The following is a 22,588-nucleotide window of genomic DNA, read 5'->3' on the forward strand; positions in this document are numbered from 1 at the left end:
CCATTCAGACAAATCAAGATTATATAAGGAATAATGAATTATAAATATTGTTTGTCTTTATATATCTATCTTTCACATAAATCATTCAAAAATCACATAAATGAGATTGGTTGAATTTTATGAATTATTACATTGAAATTCAAGCGATGGGGCATGCCTATTTTACAAAATAGCGCAGAAAATTGTTTCGTTTTTGCAAAATCGTACATAAATTTATGCAAAAAATCATGCCTCCACCTATGATGTTGCTAATGTGTACAAGTAGAACAGAGCTGCATCATTCATGCCAGTGCTCTAGTGCATTCCTGGACAAAGCTCAGACAACACAGAAGTAGGCAATCATGGGCAATGGTGAAATGTGGAATTACTCTGCAGGGAAGGAATGGCTGCTTCACACACAAGAGCTAGCAGCCACATGTAAGAAAGCAGCACCAAGTTACATAACCATATTTCACTTGACAGAGTTTAAAAACTGGACTGAAAAAGGCAAAAGCAGTGGACGCCAACAACTGCACACAAACCAGACAATTCACAGTGTGTGTCTGACTTGAAACTGGAGAACTTTCAATGAACTAGAAATTGCCCGGAAATCCCTTTCTACCTCTTTGGAAACTGATCCCTTCCAACGTCTATCGCTTGGTTATCGCTCAGCTCGGAGAAGCGATGGAGTAACCCTTTACAATGGCGAAAAATGAAAGTATCCTCCTATTCAATACATCAATACGGAATGATTCTAATATCTTGTAATGGAGTAACCCTTTGTTCGCCTTTCGCCTGTACCTCTGCCTTTCAGAAGGGTTTTTACTGGCGTTCCGCAAAGCTACGGAACTCACTATCAGGGGATGTCAAGAACTTGCCTCTTCCAAAATTTCAAATGTATATAAAGAAAAATGTAATTTAATGGAACTGCCTCATGTGTCTGTGAGTGTGCGAGTGAATGACCAATAGAGTGAAAAGAAGTATGCGAGCACAGAAATGGTTGAATGAAGAATGATTAGCTAACTATCGATAGACAGAATGATGATGATGCTTGTTGTTTAAAGGGGCCTAACATCAAGGTCATCGGCCCCTAATGGTACGAAATGAAATAATTTCAAATTCATCCACTGACCAAAATAAAGTAAAATAAAAATTGTCATGAAGAATGAATGAATGGACATGAACCTTACAAAAAAACAAAAACAAACAAAAACAGTGGTTCAGAATAAAAAAAAAAAAAAAAAAAGATTGTAAATAATAGTATTACTGACCAAGGGACCATTTATAAAGCACAATGATGCTTGATGTCTGAATGGGTGCTAAATTCACGTCTAAGGCCCCACAGAATGGTACATGTCGTGAGTAAAGTAGAACCATGGTATTTGTCATTTTGGGGTACTGATCAAAAGTAGCAAAGACTCACGGTGGTCCACACAAGATGGTACTACTCACAAGTATTGCAATTCGTACAGGAAACGCAGACCTATGGTGTTTCTCACACAATGGCACCACTCATAGCCAACGCAAACCGGTAAGGTTCCTCACATAGGTGTACTAGTCACGGGCGCCGGTATTCCCGTGGTGTTCCTCACATAGTGGGTACCAATCACAGGCAACGCTGACCCACGGTGCCGCTCATATAGCAGTACAACTCACACGCTACGCCCAGACCCGCAGTGTTGCTCACATGGGTACAACGCACGGGTACTGGAATCCACCAGGCCAGGCTTTTTACTGCAACTAATCACAAACCTATTTCGTACCAATTTAGTGATACTACTCGCAAGTACATGCAACCCATGGTGTTCCCCGCAGGATGGTACGAATCAAGTGTAGTTTCATGGTTCTAATTCAATCATCCCTTGGTCGCCCCTTGTAGTCGCATCTTACGACAGGCAGGGGATACCGCGGGTGTATTCTACATGCGCCCCCCACCCACAGGGGGTAGTGTGTATGGTCCGCGAGAGGTATTTTATTTCCCTCAAATCCGGCGGCAAGCAGGTTAGGACCCCCCTATCTGCCACCTGAGAGTATCACCTCTCCTCCTGCTACACCAGTGTAGTAGGTTCGTGGGATAGACAGAATGAAATTATAAATATATGTATATATTGCACAGTACTATTTAAGTATATTGTAAACTACGAGGGGGTGCCAAAATACTGTATTATTTTTTAAAAGCTATAAGTCCTATATTTTCAAAATTTTTACAAAACAACCTTATCCCCTTCAAAATACTCTCCATTACAACCAATACATTTGTCACACCGGTGCTTCCACTGTTCAAAAAAATGTTTGTAGTCGTCTTTAGAAATGGCTGACAGCTATCCCTCATTTTCTTCTTGACCTCTTCAATGCTGTCAAATCGGTGTCCTTTCATGCCCCTTTTCATGCGTGGAAATAAGAAAAAGTTGCACAGAGCCAGGTCAGGCAAGTAAGGTGCGTGTGGCAGTGGAACCATGCCATTTTTTGCCAAAAAGCATCTAATAGAGATGGCTGTGTGTGAGGGTGCATTGTCGTGGTGGAAGAACCAGATTCATGTCTGCCACAAATGGGTCTTTTGATGAACACTGTTGCGCAATCTTTTTAAAACTTCTAAATAAAAGGTTTGATTGACAGTCTGACCTGGGGGAACAAACTCTGAACTACGCCTTCGGCCTCAAAACAGCAAATCAGCATTGTTTTGATGTTTGATTCGACTTGACATTTTTTGGATGGAGGGACAATGACTTCCTCCACTGGCTTGACTGTTCCATTGTTTCTGGTTCGTAACCACATCACCTTGACTCATCATCAGTAATGACCTTTGACAGAAAATCTGGATCAGTTTCAAGCTTTTGTTTCAAAACAGCATATTTCAACTCAACATTCTTATTGATAGTCACAACCTGAGGAACAAACTTGGCAGCAACCCTCCTCATTCCCAAATCTTCCGTTAAAATTTGCTGATCCAAGCTCCAAGATAACCCACAAATATCTGACAGTTGATCAATTGTCTGTCCACGGTCTGTGAGCACAAGCTCTCGAATTTTTTCAACATTTTTGTCGATTCGGGCAGTTGATGGACGTCCAGGACGAGGTTGTAATCAATCGACATGTCGCCATTTTTAAACCAAGCAAACCACTCATACACTTGAGTTTTCCCCACAGCATCATCTTCGTAAGCTGTTTTCAACATTCAAACAGTTTCAGCAGCATTTTCACTGAGTAGAAAACAACGTATCACAGCTGCACGTTGTTCACTTAAACTCGCCATCATAACAAACGAAACAAGACCAAACAGCACTAGCAAAAACAATCGCTGAACATGAACAGAACAAGCCAAGTCAACAACACAGGTGGTACTGAACTGGCAATGAGTTGCGCTACACACACCTAGCAGCAGAAATGTGTACTACACAAGCTTCGCCCATGGCAATTGTATTCAGGGTTATTTCAGGGTACCCCTTCGAATGTAAATAATATCTCATCTTAAGCTAGGTCTAGGGAACATTTTACATGTACAGTAAAATCTCGTTAATTCGAAGTCAGTGGGACGCAAAAATCGAACTTTGAATTACGTGATTTCGAATCAACCACCAACTCGTAATTCAGAAATGCCAACTTTGCGGCGTCACAAAATATTCTTAGACCCGTTACTGCATGCAATTAAACTTGATTCATAGTTTAAACCTTTCAAATGTCATGAAAAATAAACTATTTCCAAAATGCATCCATTCAAAAATGTGCATTTACATTATCCAAATAATGCACTTAGATAACTCCCTCGCAAACATAACCTCACGCAATGAAAACATGATTCAAAGATGAGGAGAAATCTATACTGTGCAAGTGCTTTATTCATTGGATTACTGCACTGTATGCATTTTAGATGCCTTGTACTTGAACGGAAAGTACCCGATGCTCTTAAACATAGTGGGTTATCGAACTTTCATATGACGAGGGGAGAAAATGTCTCGCATCCGTCTGCATTATAATACAGTACAGTGACTTTATCCTTGTACGATTTCCCGGCTGGCTCTTCTCTCCTTTAAAACTATAAATCCGTTTGGGCTTGGCATTAAAAAAACCAATGCACTTTCATCAGCATTGACAATATTGTTCGATGCGTACAAATTAATTAGGCCTATATAAGCCACGCTTTCTCGCCAACTGTTGGCATCGCCAGTGTTCAGGGATTCTGCTTCTCCGCACACTACCTGCTATGATATTGTGGCGTTCTTTAAAACACTGAATACAACAGAATTATGATTTTACTCAAACTTAGCAAATATGAAGCATATTGTAGACACACCGAAGTGAGTGAAACTGAGGAAAGCTACCCCTGAACGTTTCAGAAGACTCGTTCTTTCATGACGCAGAGAAATTTTGAATTTAAATTACTCTGTAAAATACAATTTTAAAAAATGTAATGGCAGTTTTGAATTAAAAGTCTGAATTTCGGTAATGGGCAGACATTGTTCTTTGAATTACGAATTATTCATATTTTGAATTAAAGATTTTAAATAACACGCAAAACCATACCTGATGTTTCCGGGAATGAGATCTTCTCCGAATTAGGCGAGATTTTGAATTAATCGATTTTGCATTATCGAGGTTCTACTGTACATGGGGGCTCACCCTTTTCTCTAGATCTTCCATATTTCTGAACAGAATTGTGGTACATAAATAATACTAATTTATCCATGTTTCTGTGTGTGATGATTTCTCCAAGATATTTAAATTGTAGAACTACGTTAACTTTTTGATCATTTATGCTCACATTAATAAAATACAATCAAACTAATTTTATAGATGATTCTGGCCACAAGCAAGTAATTGCCAACAATCGCCATGATTTAGCGATCACCAGTCTTGAAGACCACATGCTGCTTGAACAGATCCCCTCTATCTCTAATAAATGTAGTGCTTCTCTCTTACAATATTTTGAAATGCCCAACTAGTTTAGGTCTCTTTCCAGCTCATTCCGCCACTGCAGCCTTGTTCTACAAAGAGGCCAATTCTTTTCTGGTATTACCTCCATCACATCCTCGGCACTCGACCAGCCCTGAGGACCCATCTGCTTCTCAAAATGTTTGATCCAATATTCATCCTCCACACTGTACCTTCACTTTTCTTCTGCCTCCATCTTTGATAGGCAACAGATTCTTCACATCACTTTCCTTTCAAAAACATACCGCTTGCCTCAGTCGGTCCTTCTACCTGTCCACATCTTGGAGCCATGCAATGAAATAAAACGAATGGGGGTGGTGTAAATCTTGAGCTTCATTCAACATGGAAAGGGCTTTAGGACTCAAGTATATATCAAAGGCTAAAGAAGTACCAGTTTCCTGCCTGAATCCTCTCCTTTACATCGAAATGCAGAGGTATTATGACAGTCAGACGTCATTACCCCACGTTTTGAAACGATATCTGAAGACCTACAGCTTCAGCTACTTCTTGTAAAGTTTCAACCTGGAAGCAGTTGATGTTGAGGTCATCTGTCATTAGGACTACATCATCTGCAAAAGCAAATCAGTTAATGTTCACTGCTTTGGCTCCAGTGCCCAGCATCAAGGTTAAAGAGACAGTCTTTGGTAGTAGAGTTGAGTTGTTAGTAAGTGTGCGAACTCATGTTTGTGAGTTTGTTGCGTTGGTAGTTGGTTGACATGCTAATGTGGCAGTCTTCTTCTTTGAATCAGTTCGTTAGTGTGTGTATAATTTATAAATAAAACAGTGTACACATTTGACACCATCTGTGAGAGTCTTTGCGATTATGATAAGGTTACTCATGGATGACCTTTTCAAGAACACAGTTGGAAAGAATGGGTGAGATATGCCTGACGAACACCAGAGGATCTATAGATACTGCCCATGAATTTCATTCGTCAACAGGTGTTGGCCAGAGTTTGTTTGGTGATGGAATAAGTCTTGTTGTCCACACCCATCTCCTTGAGAACATCAAGAAGACTGAATTGGTCGACTGAGTCAGAGGCCTTCTTGAAATCAATAAAACTAAATACAAGTGATTTGGTGTGAATAAACCTGATTTTGATGATACTCTTTAGTGAAAAGGAGAGGGTCTTACAGAAGCCAGCTTGATGTACACCAATCTGCAGATAATCAATAGGTTCAAAACAACTTTGAAGAGCTTTTGACAAGATTTTATAGGCAACTGACCATATATTTTAAGAAGTTTGGCACCTATGGAATCCTTGACTTCATCTTGTTGGGGAGAGATGCAATGATTTGGGCGTTTCTTCTCGATCAGGAGGAAGAGAATCAGGTGAAATGAAAGATGGACCAAAAATTGTAATCTTTGGTGCTGGAAAAGGGCAGCTGAATATAGACTCAAAAAATTAAGCTAATCCTTCAAAATAACAATGGCCATTCTCATCTTGGGAACATAGCAAAGGTGGTTGGTAGATGGGGAGTTCAGATTTTAAAGTATGGTAAAAATCACGACAGTTGTTCCTCTTGGCGGTTTCTTTAATGGACTCGGGCTGAACGTAAGAATGTTTTGCTTAATGGATCACTTTAACAGCCAGTTTACACTGGATGAGGAATTTTCCAATTCTTCCTGTTTCATTAAAGCAATTCCAGGCTTGAGAGGGTTTTCCGAGAGCTTCATCAAACCATTCAGTCCACCATGGGAGTTTCCTCTTTGCTGCTAAATTAGAGTACCAACACTGTGAACCTTCTTGGTAATAATAAACATTAAAAGTGTAATATAATAGAATCTGATGATCTTTCAAAGAACAAAATATGTCATTCTGTTTTTAATTAATTAATTAATTAATTAATTAATTATTAATAATAATAATAATAATAATAATAATAATAATAATAATAATAATAATAATATTTGCTCTAACATCCCACTAACTACTTTTATTGTTTACAGAGACGCCGATGTACCGAAATTCTGACCCACAGGAGTTCTTTTACGTGCCAGTAAATCTCCCGACACGAGTCTGACATATTTGAGCATCTTCAAATACCACCGGACTGAGCCAGGATCGATCCTACCAAGCTGGGGTCAGAAGGCCAGAGCCTCAATCGTCTGAGCCACTCAGGCTGGACATTCTGTTTTAAATTAACATATTTTTCGCAGTGTTCATCTTCATTTCCCATTTCCAGTCTTCTGGGCGAGGTTGCGAATCAAGGACCTCCTCAGTTTTCTATTTTTCACAGTTCTCCCAGGACGAGACCACCAGGAACTGTGCGTCGCTTTTGGAGGACGCCCTAACCATTTCCGAGGCCTCAACTCGCTCTCAATCATCTTATAGGCTATTAGTACGATGGGCTCAACACATCCAAAGGAATTTTATATCTACTGCCAAGAAATTTTTCAGGCCATCCCTAACATGGGGAAACAAGATGGCTTTTTCAACAGCCTCTAACATGGAATGCAGATGCTGTTAGATGGACTTTTGCGGTATTACCTCTACCAAAGGACCATCAGCCCTCCTATAGAGCCTCATCCGCCTGAAGCCATCAGCCTCTTTAAAATGTACTCTTATTTATCCCGGCATTCAGGGCTGCCTCTTCTGGAGTCCACCTTCTCCACCATAGATTCTGTTGAGGTCTTTACTTGTACCCCTGAGCTTGGATCCTTATCAGATGTTACAAACCAGCTCAGTGTGCTCTGGGATTCTCACGAGCAGGGGCACCACTCCCTGGGTAGGGCTGCCTTCGAAGAGGGCCCCTACCTGCCACCTGGATCTTTTCTGGTTAATCTGTTATTATTAAATATTTTCTTTCTTCTTTCAGAAATTTTCTAATTTTGTTTACAGTATCCCAAATTAGTTTCAACAGACTGAAAAACCTCACAGTTACAGATCCAAAACAAATGTCAGACAGCAGCTAATAGACTGTCGCTACTATTCATGTCAGTGTTCTATGGGCTTGTAGGCAGTGGTCAAGGAGCATGTGATGGTCCCAACATTTCACCGGAGACTGCGTTCTGCATTACGAAGGGTTCCGACTGACTTCGATAGCCACAGTGGAATTGAGTGGTGTTGCAATTCAACTTCCTTATATAGTGCAGGCTACGGTGCGCTGCTTGCCAATTGCTGGAGGGGCGGTCACTGTCTGTTCTTCAGCCAATGATTGAAGCAAAGCCTGGTTTCCAGTCCTGAAAGCCTTAAATCCTGGAGGATACGATGGCTGCAGCAGACCAGAAAAAGCAACGGGTGATCAGTTGCCTGTCTCTGCCTAGGCAGCTCGACGTACATCGGGCTCCCTAATGCTTCAATCATTGACCAAAGAACAGCCAAGCAGCGGCCACACCTCCAGCATGGCGGACCGATAGGCGAGCAGCGCACAGTAGCCTGCACTATATAATGAGGTGAAATTGCAACACCACTCCATTCCACTGTGAGCTTCACAGCTATCGAAGTCAGTTGGAACCGTTGATAATACCGAACGCAGTCTTCGGCAAAAGGTAGGGGCCATAAAATGATCCTGGACCATGGCCTACAAGCCCGTAAAACACCGACATGATTTGTAACGCCAGCCGAGAAAGCCTCAATTGCTATATGCCACTTCTGTGTTCATTATACATATCATACTGGGAAATAAGTTGATGAATATCCCAATGTTACATGCCAGCCTTCTCATAGCTCTCTTCGGTATTTTCTGGAAGGGATTAGCGAGTCAGACAAAACGCGTCCCAGCTGGCCTGGAGGGCACGGCCGACCCCTCTTTGTATTGTGCTTTCGCCTGATTTTACCATGGGCCTTCTCGAAAATTTCCCGCTCTAGCCACATCATGAAGGTTCCAGTACTCCATCACCTGAGATATAATATTAGGGCCATTCAGAAATTATGTTTCCCTACTACAAGAAACCAACAGTTACGTGAAAAACTTTATTGGCACCCGATACAGCAATGTTGGAGCTATTTTTTGACATTATCACCACCAGAATTGAGACACTTCTCATATCGTGGGATCAACTTTTGTACACCGGCGTCGTAGAACTCTGCTGCCTTGGAATGAAACCAACGTGACATTCATCTTTAGCTCTTCGTGTGAAAATGCTGACAGGAGGACAGGAATTTGAGGTGCAAGAAAATATGAAAATAAATGGGAGCAAGATCAGTACAGTATGGTGGATGAAATCCTGCAGAAAAGTTGCTGAATACCAATCTTTGCCATGAATCAGCACAACACCTGCACCAAGCATTTCATGCCTCTTGTTTTGAATGGCCTGTCACAATTTCCATCGAAAATTTATCACAGACCGAACCTCGCAGGCAGCGGGAGAAAGAATACGAGCCGCCATTTCGAGCCGCTGATGCGGCGTTAACACCATGCGGGACTTGTCCCACCGGTATATGACTGCTACGTCATAGATCTGTCGCGCATGCTCATATTTCCCGGCTAAATAAGGTTGCAAGAATAGAAATATGGAAACAATTTCTGGATGGTCTATGTACACAGCTACCGCGAACAAGGAGTGTTGGTGGTTGTGTCAGAGTGTTGCAGTTTAGTAGTTGTACTGTACTGGGCAGAGTACTGTACTGTACTGTACTGTACTTGGAGCCAGTGAAAGAAGCTGGACGGCAGTAGCGCTCTGTTCGACATCAGCCATTATTGTATACTGGACAGAGTACTGTGTACTGCCCTGGAGTACAGTGTGTCTACAACAATGAACTGTAGACCAATTTTTCGCCATCGTGAAGCATACCTTAGTGCTCGCTAACACTGCTGAGCTGTTGCTGTTTGTCAGTGTTACGTAGTTCATTGTGTTGGAGTACAGGATACTGTGCGATTGGCAGACTTTCGCTGGTGTCACTGTGTTGTAGTGGCCAATAGCCCTGTGCTCCAACCTGTCTACGTGCAGCTGTTGTGAGGCAGAGTCTTCAACGAATGTTAATTTCCTTATAGCATTTCTCAAAAATGTTCAAATTCCAAACAAAGTTTAATTTTATGTATTATGCGCAACAAGTTCTCTCAATATTCGTTTTGTAGTCCACGCCCACCAGATCCCCTCCACACGCATTACTTCTACCTACCCCAATCTCCCCTCCCCTGTCCCTCCAGATATGCATACCTGATTCGAGCTGTTCATTGTTTACTGCATGTTATTTACATTATGATCAGTCTACGGCCGTATGGGGTGAGTCTTGCATACACTTACATTAGTGAGTAGAGTCTTAAAACTTTCCGCTTCAAATTGTTATTGGTGTTTTTTATTTTTCACAGGTTCCATATTTGAACTGAGAAACATAGCTCCTGATTACATCTAAAGGAGTTATTTATATGTTACCACCTCATAGCCCTTAGATATAGAAGAATTCTGCCATACCCAGATTTTATTCAGCAATATTCACGATTATTTTAAGATGACTCCGCAGTTTATGAACCGCAGTTGAATTAAGGTGTAGAAATGTTTTAAAACACAAGATATTTTATTGTTGTGAATCGCTCACCAAATTTATTGAGCTTACTACTGTTGTCCACAGGGACATGAATCAACTTGAGAACTGTTATTCAGCATTCGGTATACGTTTGTCTCGCAAGCCTTCAACTTGTTCAATAAGGTTTTATCATGTGTCATTGTTTTAATGTAGATTTCATAGGGTTTTTATATCACGCACAATATTCAATATCTATCATGAGTTTTATATAATTTGCTTATTTTCCGATTTCTTTGTACAGCTGAAGATGACACTAAAATGCACTGAAACTAGTATTGAATATAATTAGAATGTTGTAATTACATCTATAAACATTATTATTGTATTGAATATGTGGATATTAAAAGTTTATTCATTGTAACTCAATTCAATACGGAAAAAAATGAAATTTCTTACGTTAACTCACTGCCAAACGCGTTCAGAAATCTCATGGAAACATGTTAATTTGTTTTTAACAATTGTTTCATAACAAATGTTGTACATATGTTCGTGAAACAGGGTACTTTTAACCAAAGTTTTATATTAATAATTATTAGTTGAATACAAAGTGTGCGTGTGTGTACCTATTGTGTCATCATAGGTTTAAATTAGATTGATAAAAGACAGCATTTTATTCGTAACAATACTAAGAGGCAAATACCAAGCAATTAAAATCTGGATCATCTTGTTTAACTGTGACAGCACAGTCCCTGGTCCTCCAGGCTGGAGGCTGGTAACCAATGCATTAGGTACTTAAAATGAAATTTATCTACCATTGAAAAAACTATGTTAATTCATTTTTGACTTTTATGTGCACATCCTAGAGGCCACTGCTGCTAAGTTTCCTTCTTGCAGGAGTTATGCAGGTGTATTTAAATATGAAATACAGAAGGCAGTGATGGATGATATTAACAAATAAAATATCACCGTCTAGCTTGTGTGGAAATATTTTGCATGAAAAGACTGAACATATGGTGAATGAAAATTCAGGTTGTGAAAGTGTAATTAAGTGGTTACGGGCACCCAGTCAAATGGAAAATGAAAATGACAGTGATGACAGCAGGGGACAAACTTCACACAAGTGATGAGACTAGTTCTTGATGTAATTTTTACTGGACAGGTAAACTCTCTTACAAACAGCCTGAGGATTTCTTTGAAAAAGTTAGGATACCATTATTCTGTTCCTGAGGATAGTACGAAATTAGAATGTTTCACCCTTAATTTAACTGGAATATTTCCAACTCAAAATAATAATCAGCCAGCTGAAATACAGTAAATATACTGAATCCTAGACAAAACATCCATTAAAAGTTCTGCAGAGATCTCAAGACTACTCACCTGTCGACTGATCTGACCCGTAGTCTCCCCGTAGTTCACCACGCTCAACCTATGGACGGCACCATCAGAGAAATGTACCACGAAGGAAGAGCTGTCACATTCCAAAGGCAGGATATTTGCACCATCTAAATACTTGAAGTCCTTTCGCTTGAAGCCTGTAGACGCATCGGCACGGTTATTGTAGTAGGTCAACACGCCACGCTCCAGCACAGCCTGAAGATAACAGCACAAGTTGATATCACATGCTGCCACAATGAAAGCTCTTGTATGGTTAGAGGGAATGGTCATTAAAATCTAGTGTTTTCTTTTAGAATAATTCGTTAGTTTAAGATACGTAAAGCTGCTAAAAAACCAAAGAAATGAGTGTACGGTATTGTACGTTCCTTGCATTTAATATTCCATCAGGCTAAATCTTAATTATTATTGTAATATAATTCACCTCCCATGGAGATATAAATGCTGTGGACACTCACGATTAACATATCTATACTTTCAAAAGTAAAAAATCAGAAGATTTCTTTGGTGGCATATGCCGACATATTACGACATATCACTGATGACGTAACCTTGAAGAATATTTAACACATTATACCACTCAATTATGTAATTTCTCTTATAATTAATTAATTTATAAATACTTAAATATTGCATGTATTTTATAAATACTGAAATACTGCTTGTATCTGAGCTTTAGGACGAACGAATCTTCATTTTAACTGCCTTAGGTCTCTTCATGAATTTCTGAACTAGATTTATGCTCAAAGCACTGGCCTTGTTGATTAGGTATTAAAGTTTAATTTTTTTCCAGTATTCTTTCTCGGGAAGCTTTGATCTGAATTGAGTTTTTCTTCTTGTAAATATGCTAAAAATAGTCTCACAGTCAGCATTTCTATGTGGAAATGATGAAATAAAAAGCATTACATTAAAGATTCTGTCATATTTAAGTAAACCACCAGCTGATTGCATCTGTCTTGTCAATGTCCACTGAGCATCAATTCTCTCCAGCTACTTAAATAACAAGGAAAAACCTAGGATTTTAAAAAAAATACAGGAATACTAAAGCTGTTCTCAAAATTGGGAGATAAGCCTATGAGATTAGGAGAGAGGGTGGAAGGACCAAAAATAGGGAGTCTCCCGCTTAAATCGGAGGAGTTGGCACATCTGTCTACAGGTTTAATACGGTTTGACAAAAGTGTACCTGCAAGGAATTTATACACGCTCATTTCCTCTGAGCAACTGTGTACAGTAAAACCTCTCTATAACGGGCATCCTTTGGACTGAAAACATGTCTTATTCAGCAGGGGTATCTCCTCGAAAGGGGGTATGAAACAGGTACCATTAATAACAAGTAGGAACACAATGACCCAATGACTGTATGCATCAAAAACTCCTGCAAATTTGTGTAGTGCACTCTACTTCTATTGTAGATGCACTTCTGCAGCTGCAATGTATAGAACACTGTATGCTATTACCATATACAATGTTCAATTTAAGACTAACCTGCGAGTTTCTGAAACTTTCCATCAATATGTACATATGGCAATCTACAGTAAAACATGAACACTTGGAAAAATCCTTCATGTTCTACTTTGAACATTATAGCTTCTAAATTGACGTTTTGGCTGAATTTGGCTCTATCTGGTGGTTGTGTGCAGTAACACAGACATCCAACCAATCCCAAGCTATCATTCATATAGACTTACATTGATTCCATCTCGAAACCTACTTGCCAACTGCATTGTGTATATCCTGCTCTGTGTGTATGGTATTTGAATTTTCTTCTGTAATTTGTGTTTTCCACATTGTTATTTCTAATCTCTATCTCTCTACTATAATGTAGTGGGTCCTAGAAAATTGTCCGCTAAGGGTGTTCCACCATTGAGAGGTGCCTGTTAAGACAGGTTTTACTGTATATATAAAGATTAAGTGTTCTATTGAATTAGGAGGATACAAATTTTTTGCACTCAATTTTTTACGTTTGTAAAGTTAGATGTTTTTATCATTGCATTCTAGACAGGATAAATTAAGCATCAAGAGTACATCTTAAAAACCTGCGTTTTAATTTAGTTTCAATTTTAATCTTAGTCAGTAGGTAGCGGCTGATGATGTCCAAGTATCGGATTTAACAAATTCCGCAAATAAAAGGATAATGAAATACAGTAGAACCTCGATTATACGTTCCCGGAAACTACGCTTTCCCGTATTATTCATTCAAATTACGCGGTCCCGCGAGCATCCTAATTAAATCATGTTGTAAAAATCCTGCATTATCCGTTCCTCGAAGAAACAATTTCCCGGATCAAGCGTCCAGAAATTTCAGTCCCATCAGCGTTAAATCCTCGATCACGCGTTTTTCAAGAAACGTATCTCACGAAAGGACAGCTACGACATACTTACTGATCTTGGTGTTAACGTCACATCATTGCGATAATTTGAGGAAGTAGCCTACCGTACTGTACTGTACTGGAGAAGCGATCGGTGGTGAACTTGCATAAGGGACCATCTTAACATCGCATTCGGGTGGTACTACTTAGAGAATCGTCGGAAATCATAAAGCAGAGTGTTCACAACAATTGGAAGGAGACCAAGCATTTCGGCAGCTCTACTTGAAGACGGAACGAGTTTCATCAAATGTTCGTATTTGCAAAACGTCTACGTTACGTCCAGGGTTACATGTTTTTTAAAATTACTTATTTTGAGTGTATCGCCGAACAGATTTTCGGCACTTTCCTCAGGGCACTGTACAGTAACTAGGCTTTTTAGGCAGGAATTGAAACTACTGCTTCTTAAGTACCGGTAACACAAATTTAGTATTTTAATATTATCGTATACGATTATTTTATCAAGACCAGAACCTTACATACTGTACATAAAGTTATGGGACATTTTGGGATTGCCTATTACTGTTTTGGTCCTAATATAAGACTGGGGATTTCACGTTTTTGTGCTAAAATGTTATAAAAACTGCAGTAGTTTTTTTTGCGCATGTTAACATTTAAAAACTTTGTATCATTTTGCAGTCGTACACACTTTTGCAGCGAGCATGCTTTCCAGCTGAGTCAAAGGTCACGAATAACCGTAGGTAATTTCGGAAGTGTTAATGATATTTTTTCTCTTTCCAATTTGATTGTGATTAGTGACGGGCAGAATTGAAATTAATGCATCCGAGAACTTTAGGATCGATACTTACATTTGAAACCAATATTCTCGAGTTCAACATAACCTTTAAAAGTCGATGTAGGCCTAATTCACACGGTACAAGATTTTCATAAACTGACTACGAACAGTATACCAGTGACTAAATTACAATGGAAAATTTTAAAAAAAAAAGTTTTTGACATGTTGGGAGCTTTTGTATCTAAAGTGCTTTATTTTATTAGATTAGAGAATTAAAAACTACTTGTGGTCGATTGTTGTTTGGCTTGGCGTTACAGGTGTTAGATTTTTCGAAGAGTTTCACTGATCAAAGTTCTGAACTGAAAGAAGTTTTCAGAAGAAACTGACGAAGTTTTCCCGGTAAAAGTAAATGTAAAGTTTCGAGATTTTAAAGTCACGTACCAGTAATTAATGTTTGAAGCCGGCCCCACAGTCTAACTTCTCTGCCTCTCACCCGGAGGGCTCGGGTTCGATTCGTGACCAGGTCAGGCATTCTTACCTGGATATGAGGGCTGGTTCCAGGTTCACTCATTCCACAACTGCCTTTAATTGAGGAACTATTTAATGGTTTGAAGGTGAGATGGCAACCCCGGTCTAGAGAGCCAGGAATAACGGCCAAGAGGATTCGTCACATTGACCATGCGTCACCTCGTAATCTGCAGGCTTTCGGACCGAGCAGTGGTCACTTGGTAGGCGGAAGGGCATTGGGGCTGTAGTTTGGTTTGGTTTAGGGGTGTTTGTAAGATTAAAAGTATACATATTTCATTTTTGTGATGTTTAGCCAAACAGTTGATGGTTCATTCATTCCCGGATTTTCCGTTTTCCCGTGTTGTACTTTTTTTCCGGGGCCCCTCCAAAAACAGAGAATCGAGGTTTCACGGTAATAATCAATGGACCCTCAAATTGTACTTGCTTATACATAGTAATTTTCATTATGGGTCATAACAATGAAATTTATTACTTGTAATAAGTAGGTTAGTTAACCCTCTAACCAAAATAGCTTGAAGAAACGAATGACTCACAAGAACAAGTTAAAAGATTAACCCAAAGTTAATAAACCCAGAGTTAGAGTATATTTTAACCCTCCTTGACGAACCTGGGTCCTAGAACATTGTCCGCTAAGGAGGGGTGTCCATCGCTGAGAGGTGCCCGTTAAGACAGGTTTTATTGTATATATAAATAAAGATTAGTATTCTATTGTACCACAGTCATATCGTAAGTAAATGAATAAATGAATAAGTACATTTTCCTTGCATGTGTAAACCGAATGCAAGTAACTAAAACATTTAGGCATAAAATACAATTACTCACCCAAATTGGTTTCCAGCCTAGAAAACGTGACCGTTTAAGTAACTGTCCTTCAAAGCGGGTGGCAGATTTCTGTAACTGCCTGACAGGACGAACACACAACACTTGCTGCATTTGAGAATCCCGGGCGAGATCCACTGCAATCTGACCTGTCAAATAAGAATGTTTTAACTTATCTCTGGATGCTCATACTTACAGAAGTTTACCCAGATCACTAACACGTGTTCTACCTACCCCTGTTATTCTGGATGGAAGTATCAATACCGTTCTGTAACAGTAACACTGCTGCTTCCTTGTGCCCACGATACGCAGCACAGTGAAGACACGAGTTACCTTGGCTGTCAATACAGTTGATACTAGGTGGACGGTCATCTTTTAACTGCAAGAAGCAAAACCACCATATTATTTTAGATCATATGCTGCAAGTCCTCAAAACTGTCAAGAAAAAGAAACCAGGATAATAGTTAAGGAAGAAATTCACTTCATTATCCAAGAAATATCCATGAATTTCTAAACAAAAATATTATTAAAAGAATATACAGTATAACCCCATTCTGCATGACCTCGATTTAGTGTAAACCCGCCTTTAATAGAAGAAATTTCCAGTCCCGAAAATTATTCCATAACAGCAATGCAATTTTATATTCACAACAGGGCAAAACCCGCATTTAGCAGTAAAATTCTAAAACATTTATTTCTATTCACGTTTCGGTTTAGGGATATTAAAAACCTATGAAAAATACGTCATAAGCTTGCTAACGATTATGCAAGTCAGAAGAGGAGTTTAGAGCGTGGGCACGTAGGGCTAAAGTGAGATGTCAGACTGATACACATTCGACTGTGGCCGCTGTAGTAGAAGAGAACCCCCTTTTTAATGACAATGTTATTATAAGCTTTGAAAATTCCTATATTAATCTGTGCAATATCTTTCAGTTACAATGAGAACCCTTTTAATGATTCATCTATTATCACGGACAACTTCGGGCGTGTTAATTTTTATCCATTATCAATATTAATACACTCTACTCCAGCGTTTATATTGGATGCGATCGATCATCTTCCGTATCGATTCCTCGCTGCGCACGAGCGAGCGAGTCTATCTTGAGCGAGCCTGAGGTCTTCTCACAACTCTGACTGGTGTAAACAAATATTGGGGTAACATGTTTTTGCGATAAGTGCAATCAGAGCAGTTGTTAACTCCTTAGAAATAAAGGCTGAAGTAAACAATTGCTTAATTTTAATACTATGTACTAAAATAAAATAAGAATGTGATACTTCTCCTTCTCAAAATACAGCGGTGTGCATAACTAATTTCAGAGGTTAGGTTATGTAATTTTGAGTCTTGGTTAAATTTCAGAACGGCAGTTCCCATGTAAATTAATAATGAAAATATTCTAACGCGAGCTTGAAATATGTTTTCATAATACGTGCATGGTAAACCTAGTTTAGGTGACAGCAGTGGATCTAATTCACAATGCCTTATTTTCTAATAAAATAGGAAAAAATACAGGGGGAAAAGGAATAAGGCATTGCCTGGTGGTGCATATATATACTTATTTTAACGTCTAATGTAAATGAACACATTAAAATACGCAACACAAACTAAAATGAAGTCAATGGGATAAAAGCGCAATTGAAACAAATACACGAGGACAAAGGACATCACTAGACACGATAAAACGGACCACCATCCCTCATAAAGCGGATGACGAAGTCCGCTGACTGCTCGTCATCTCGCAAGATAAGGGAGATGGTACCTAGAAGGTTAAGACTACGGCGAAGATCGACCAGGTCCATACACTCCGTAAGGATGTGTACCACGGTAAGATGGTCGCTGCAGGTACACACCGGAGGGGGTTCTCCTTTCAAAAGATGCGAGTGAGTTACGATACCGTGGCCGATCCGAAGACGACATAATACCACGGCTTCCCTCCGCGAAGACCGAAGGGAAGTCCTCCATACCTTCGTTGTTCCTTTTATCGCTCTCAGCTTATTGGGAAGTGGAATGGCCTGCCACTCCATCTCCCAATGAGACATGACCAGATGTCTCAGCTGAGAGCGAATATCACTTGCTGGAACCTTGAAAGGCAACGGGGGCAGTGTAACTGCCTCCTTGGCAGCCCGATCTGCTAACTCGTTTCCCTCGATGCCCATATGGCTTGGGAGCCACAGAAACGTAATCATGATGCCGGCATCCGAACACCCGGCCAGCAGGTCCTGGATTCGCTGCACCAGAGGGTGCCAAGGGCAACGGGTATCAATAGACTGGAGTGAACTCAAGGAATCAGTACACACAAGAAAGTGTCGGCGTTCATTGTACAGTGCGTACCGCAAAGCTCTACAGATAGCATAGAGCTCTGCTGTGTACACACTACAGATTTCCGGGAGACCGAAAAGAAACCTATCATTGTCGACAACGAACGCACAGCCCACCTTCATATCTGTCCTTGAACCATCCGTGTAGACGACGACTGAACCTCGATGGTGGCCAACAACGGACAGGAAGAGCCTCCGATAAATCGAAGGGTCCGTGTTCTCCTTCGGGCCAGTGTGTAGGCCCAGGATTATTTCAGGTCGCCGTACTACCCATGGAGGTACCCCACTTGGTTGTCTGACAAGGCAAGGAACCAAAAGTACGTCAAACAATCTGTAACTGCTATCTAAACGTATTCCAACCGGCCGCGTTGCTCGGGGACGAGCGGCGTACAGCAAGCGGTTGCCAATGTTGAAAACGCAAGGATAGCTTGGATGAAGTGGCATGTGTCACAAATTAGCAGCATAGGTAAGAAGCAGTTGCTGGCGCCTCAGGTGTAAAGGCGGCACACCAGACTCAGCGAGCAGGCTAGCTATGGGGCTTGTACGAAAGGCTCCCATAGCCAACCGAACCCCGCTGTGGTGAATGCTGTTTAGCTTCGCAAGAACGCTTGGTCTTGCTGAGCCATATGCTGCACTGCCGTAGTCTAGGCGAGATAAAATATGTGCCCTATAGAATCGTAGGAGCACTGTGCGGTCAACCCCCCAAGAAGTGCTGCTAAGAAACTTCATGATATTAAGCTACTTAGCACATTGCACTTTCAACTGCCGCACATGTGGCTCCCACGATAATTTACTATCGAAAACGAGCCCAAGAAATCGGTAAGTGTCAACAACTGGCAGAACGACATTTCCTAAATAGAGCTCGGGATGAGGGTGAAGAGTACGTTGACGACAAAAGTGGACAACAGAGGTCTTTGCGGCAGAAAACCGAAAGCCATGTTTTAAGGTCCACTGCTCAACCCTCCTAATAGCCTGCTGTAACTGTCGCTCTGCGACTGCCATACTGCATGAGCTATAGTACAGAGCTAAGTCGTACACATATAGGAATGGTATTACTGCTGGACCAGCAGCAGAAGCAATACCGTTTATGGCAACTGCGAACAGAGTGACACTAAGGACCGATCCCTGTGGGACTCCATTTTCTTGAACGTGGTATTGCGAATATGTCCTCCCCATTCGGACACGGAATAGACGGAGGGACAAAAAATTCGCAATAAATACCGGCAAGTGACCTCGGAATCTCCATTGATGCAGGACTGAAAGGATGCCATATCGCCATGTAGTGTCGCAGGCCTTTTCCAAGTCAAAGAAAACAGCTACCAAGTGCTGTTTGCGGAGAAATGCATCCTGGATAGAGCTCTCCAGGCGTACCAAGTGGTTAGTGGTGGATCGAGCGGCTCGAAAACCACATTGGTACTCGGACAAGAGTCCTTGTTTCTCCAGACACCACACGAGTCGGCAATTTACCATCCTCTCAAATACCTTACGTAGGCACTTTGTAAGACAAATTGGTCTGTAGCTTCCTGCATACTTAGGATCATTGTCAGGCTTGAGGACAGGAATGACTATGCCCTCTAGCCACTGAGACGGAAAATCACCCTCTATCCAGATTCGGTTGAACACACGAAGGAGATATAGTAAACTATCATCACTGAGGTGTTTCAACATCTGGTTATGGATGTTGTCCGGTCCAGGAGACGTGTCCTTGCAAAGCACTCAAGTGCTGCGGAGTTCCCACTCCGTAAAGGGCACGTTGTGGTCCTCTGAAGATTGGGTGGCAAAACTAAGGTGATGAAGTTCTGCCTCCCGCTTCAGAGCGAGGAAATTAGGATGGTAATTCCCGGAGCCAGATACATCCGCGAAATGACTAGCTAGATGGTCAGCAATCGCGAGAGGGTCAGTGGCGACACTGCCTGCAATGGAAATTCCCGGTACAGCAGATGATTGTTGGATACCCAAAATCCGTCGAAGCTTAGTCCACACTTGGGATGATGGAGTCATAGACGACACATATCTCTCCCATGAAGCCTTCTTAATTTGTCGAATAAGAACTCGCGCCTTAGTGCGGAGTTTCTTAAATGTTACCAAGTTGACCACAGTAGGCTGTCTACGGTAACACTTATGAGCGCGACGACGTTCTTTGATGGCTGCTGCTATTTCATCGTTCCACCAAGGAACGAGTTTTCGGCGAGGAGTCCCCGAGAAAAACGGAATGGACTCCTCAGCAACAGCAGCAAGAATAACTTGGGTGACATAAGTTATTTCCTCGCCGATGGACCGCCTGATATCGTTAAGGACAGCTAGTGATGTGTACTTTGGCTAATCAGCATGTTTAAGAATCCATCAAGGGGGAGTCTCGACGGGTTTATGTTTCAACAAAGTAAGAATGATGGGAAAATGGTCACTGTCACAGAGATCATCGTGTGCATTCCACCGAAACAGTGGAACCAACGTTCGGCTGCATAGACTAACGTCTATGCGAGAATATGTGCCGTAACGTACACTAAAGTGAGTTGGTTCCCCTGTGTTCAAAATACATAAATCCAGATGTGTTGGTAGTGTTTCCAGCTCTCTTCCCCGGGGGCAAGGCGTCTCAGAGCCCCGTATGGGGTGATGGGCGTTAAAATCGCCCAATAAGAGGATGGGTGGTGGAAGCTGAGCTGTAGGATCAGCGACATCATTCATGTTCAGATGCTGACCTGGTGGAAGATAAACGTTACACATTGTTGCTATGACAGGGAGCAGAACGCGAACAGCGACAGCCTGGAGTGGGGTTCTTAATGGAACCTCTTCGCTGTAGGTATCAGAACGTACAAAAATGCCAACACCACTGGAAGCCCGGTGAGCATAGTACCGTTCTGTCGAGTATAGCCTGAAATTTCTCAAGACCGTATGATGACCAGGTCGGAAGTTGGTCTCCTGAATACAGACTATACTCGCTGTGTACTCACTAATGAGCTGACGTAACTCAGCAAGATGCCTGTCATAACCGTTACAATTCCACTGTAACAGTGCCATAGTGTGGACTATAAAAGGAGTGTTAGGTTATGAACGACAAAATGCTCGTAAGCCTAAACACTATCTACTTCTACATCCGTAGATGTAGAGGACAGCGCAACATCCATCCCGTCATCAAAAGATGGCAGGGGTGCCGCCCAGAACTTCGACGCTTTTTGGGGGCGAGTTGGTCCCCTACAAGGAGAGCGCGCAGGTTTGGGAGCAGCAGAGCCTCCTGGCGCAGACTCATACCCCCCAGATGGGGGGCATGACTTCTCCTTCGCAGGGGAAGCCCGAGAGCGCTCAGCACGGGCGCTCTTCTTCCCCTTCTTTTTTTCTAGTTTAGACGGGCTGGGAGATGGTTTCCCAGCCCTGGTCGACAATGCCGCCTCCGCCGGCTGGGGCACGGCTTTCGCCAACCTCCTGGGGGGGGACTTAGTCTTGCCCCTTGCTGTACCGGCTGGGAACTGCCAGCCTGCACAGACTTCTGGTTGGTCGAAGGTGGGGTGGTCCCCCCCTTCGAGCTTTGACTATTTGCGACGTTGCTGGGAGCAGCAACGGTCACCTTGGGCGCAGCGGTCTGGACAGGTGTCGAGGTTGTAAATGACGAACCTGGAAGACTGAGCTATCACGCTATAGTCGAGTGTACGGGCAGGTGTATTCGTAGAATTAAACTTACGGCGCACTTCCTGGTAGGAAAGACCATCCAGAGTCTTGATCTTCTGGATCTTCTTCTCACTCAGATATGTCGGACAATTCCGATCCCGAGGAGAATGAAAACCGGAGCAGTTAGTGCACTTGTATGGAGTTGTGCACTCCTCCGTGCTGTGAGCTACTCGTCTCCATGTACCACATACAGCCTGATTCGAACAGCGAGATACCATATGTCCGAATCGCTGGCATTGATAGCATCGCATAGGAGGCGGGATGTTCGGCCTCACATCGCAACGATAAGTTGTTACCTTGACTTTCTCTGGTAACACTGACAACTTGAAAGAGACAATGAAGGCACCAGTGGCAACGTCTTCACCGTTGACCTTGCGCGTAATGCGCCGGACGTGTGTCACGCCACAGTTCTTCATGTCTTCCATCAACTCGTCGTCAGTGTTCAAAAT

The 22,588-nt window shown here is 41.6% G+C and overlaps 1 protein-coding gene across 1 annotated transcript in view; it reads right to left on the reverse strand.

Moving 5' to 3' along the window:
- LOC136882025 (oxysterol-binding protein-related protein 2) overlaps positions 1 to 22,588 on the reverse strand; it is a 495,565-nt gene that overhangs the window by 451,184 nt on the left and 21,793 nt on the right. The window contains exons 5-7 of the mRNA XM_068229471.1: positions 16,395 to 16,539; positions 16,164 to 16,309; positions 11,697 to 11,909 (exon numbers count right to left, since the gene is read on the reverse strand). Coding sequence (XP_068085572.1) covers positions 11,697 to 11,909; positions 16,164 to 16,309; positions 16,395 to 16,539 — 504 coding nt within the window. The remainder of the gene's footprint in view (positions 1 to 11,696; positions 11,910 to 16,163; positions 16,310 to 16,394; positions 16,540 to 22,588) is intronic.

Source organism: Anabrus simplex, chromosome 10 (assembly GCF_040414725.1).
Source record: "Anabrus simplex isolate iqAnaSimp1 chromosome 10, ASM4041472v1, whole genome shotgun sequence".
Lineage (NCBI taxonomy): Eukaryota > Metazoa > Arthropoda > Insecta > Orthoptera > Tettigoniidae > Anabrus > Anabrus simplex.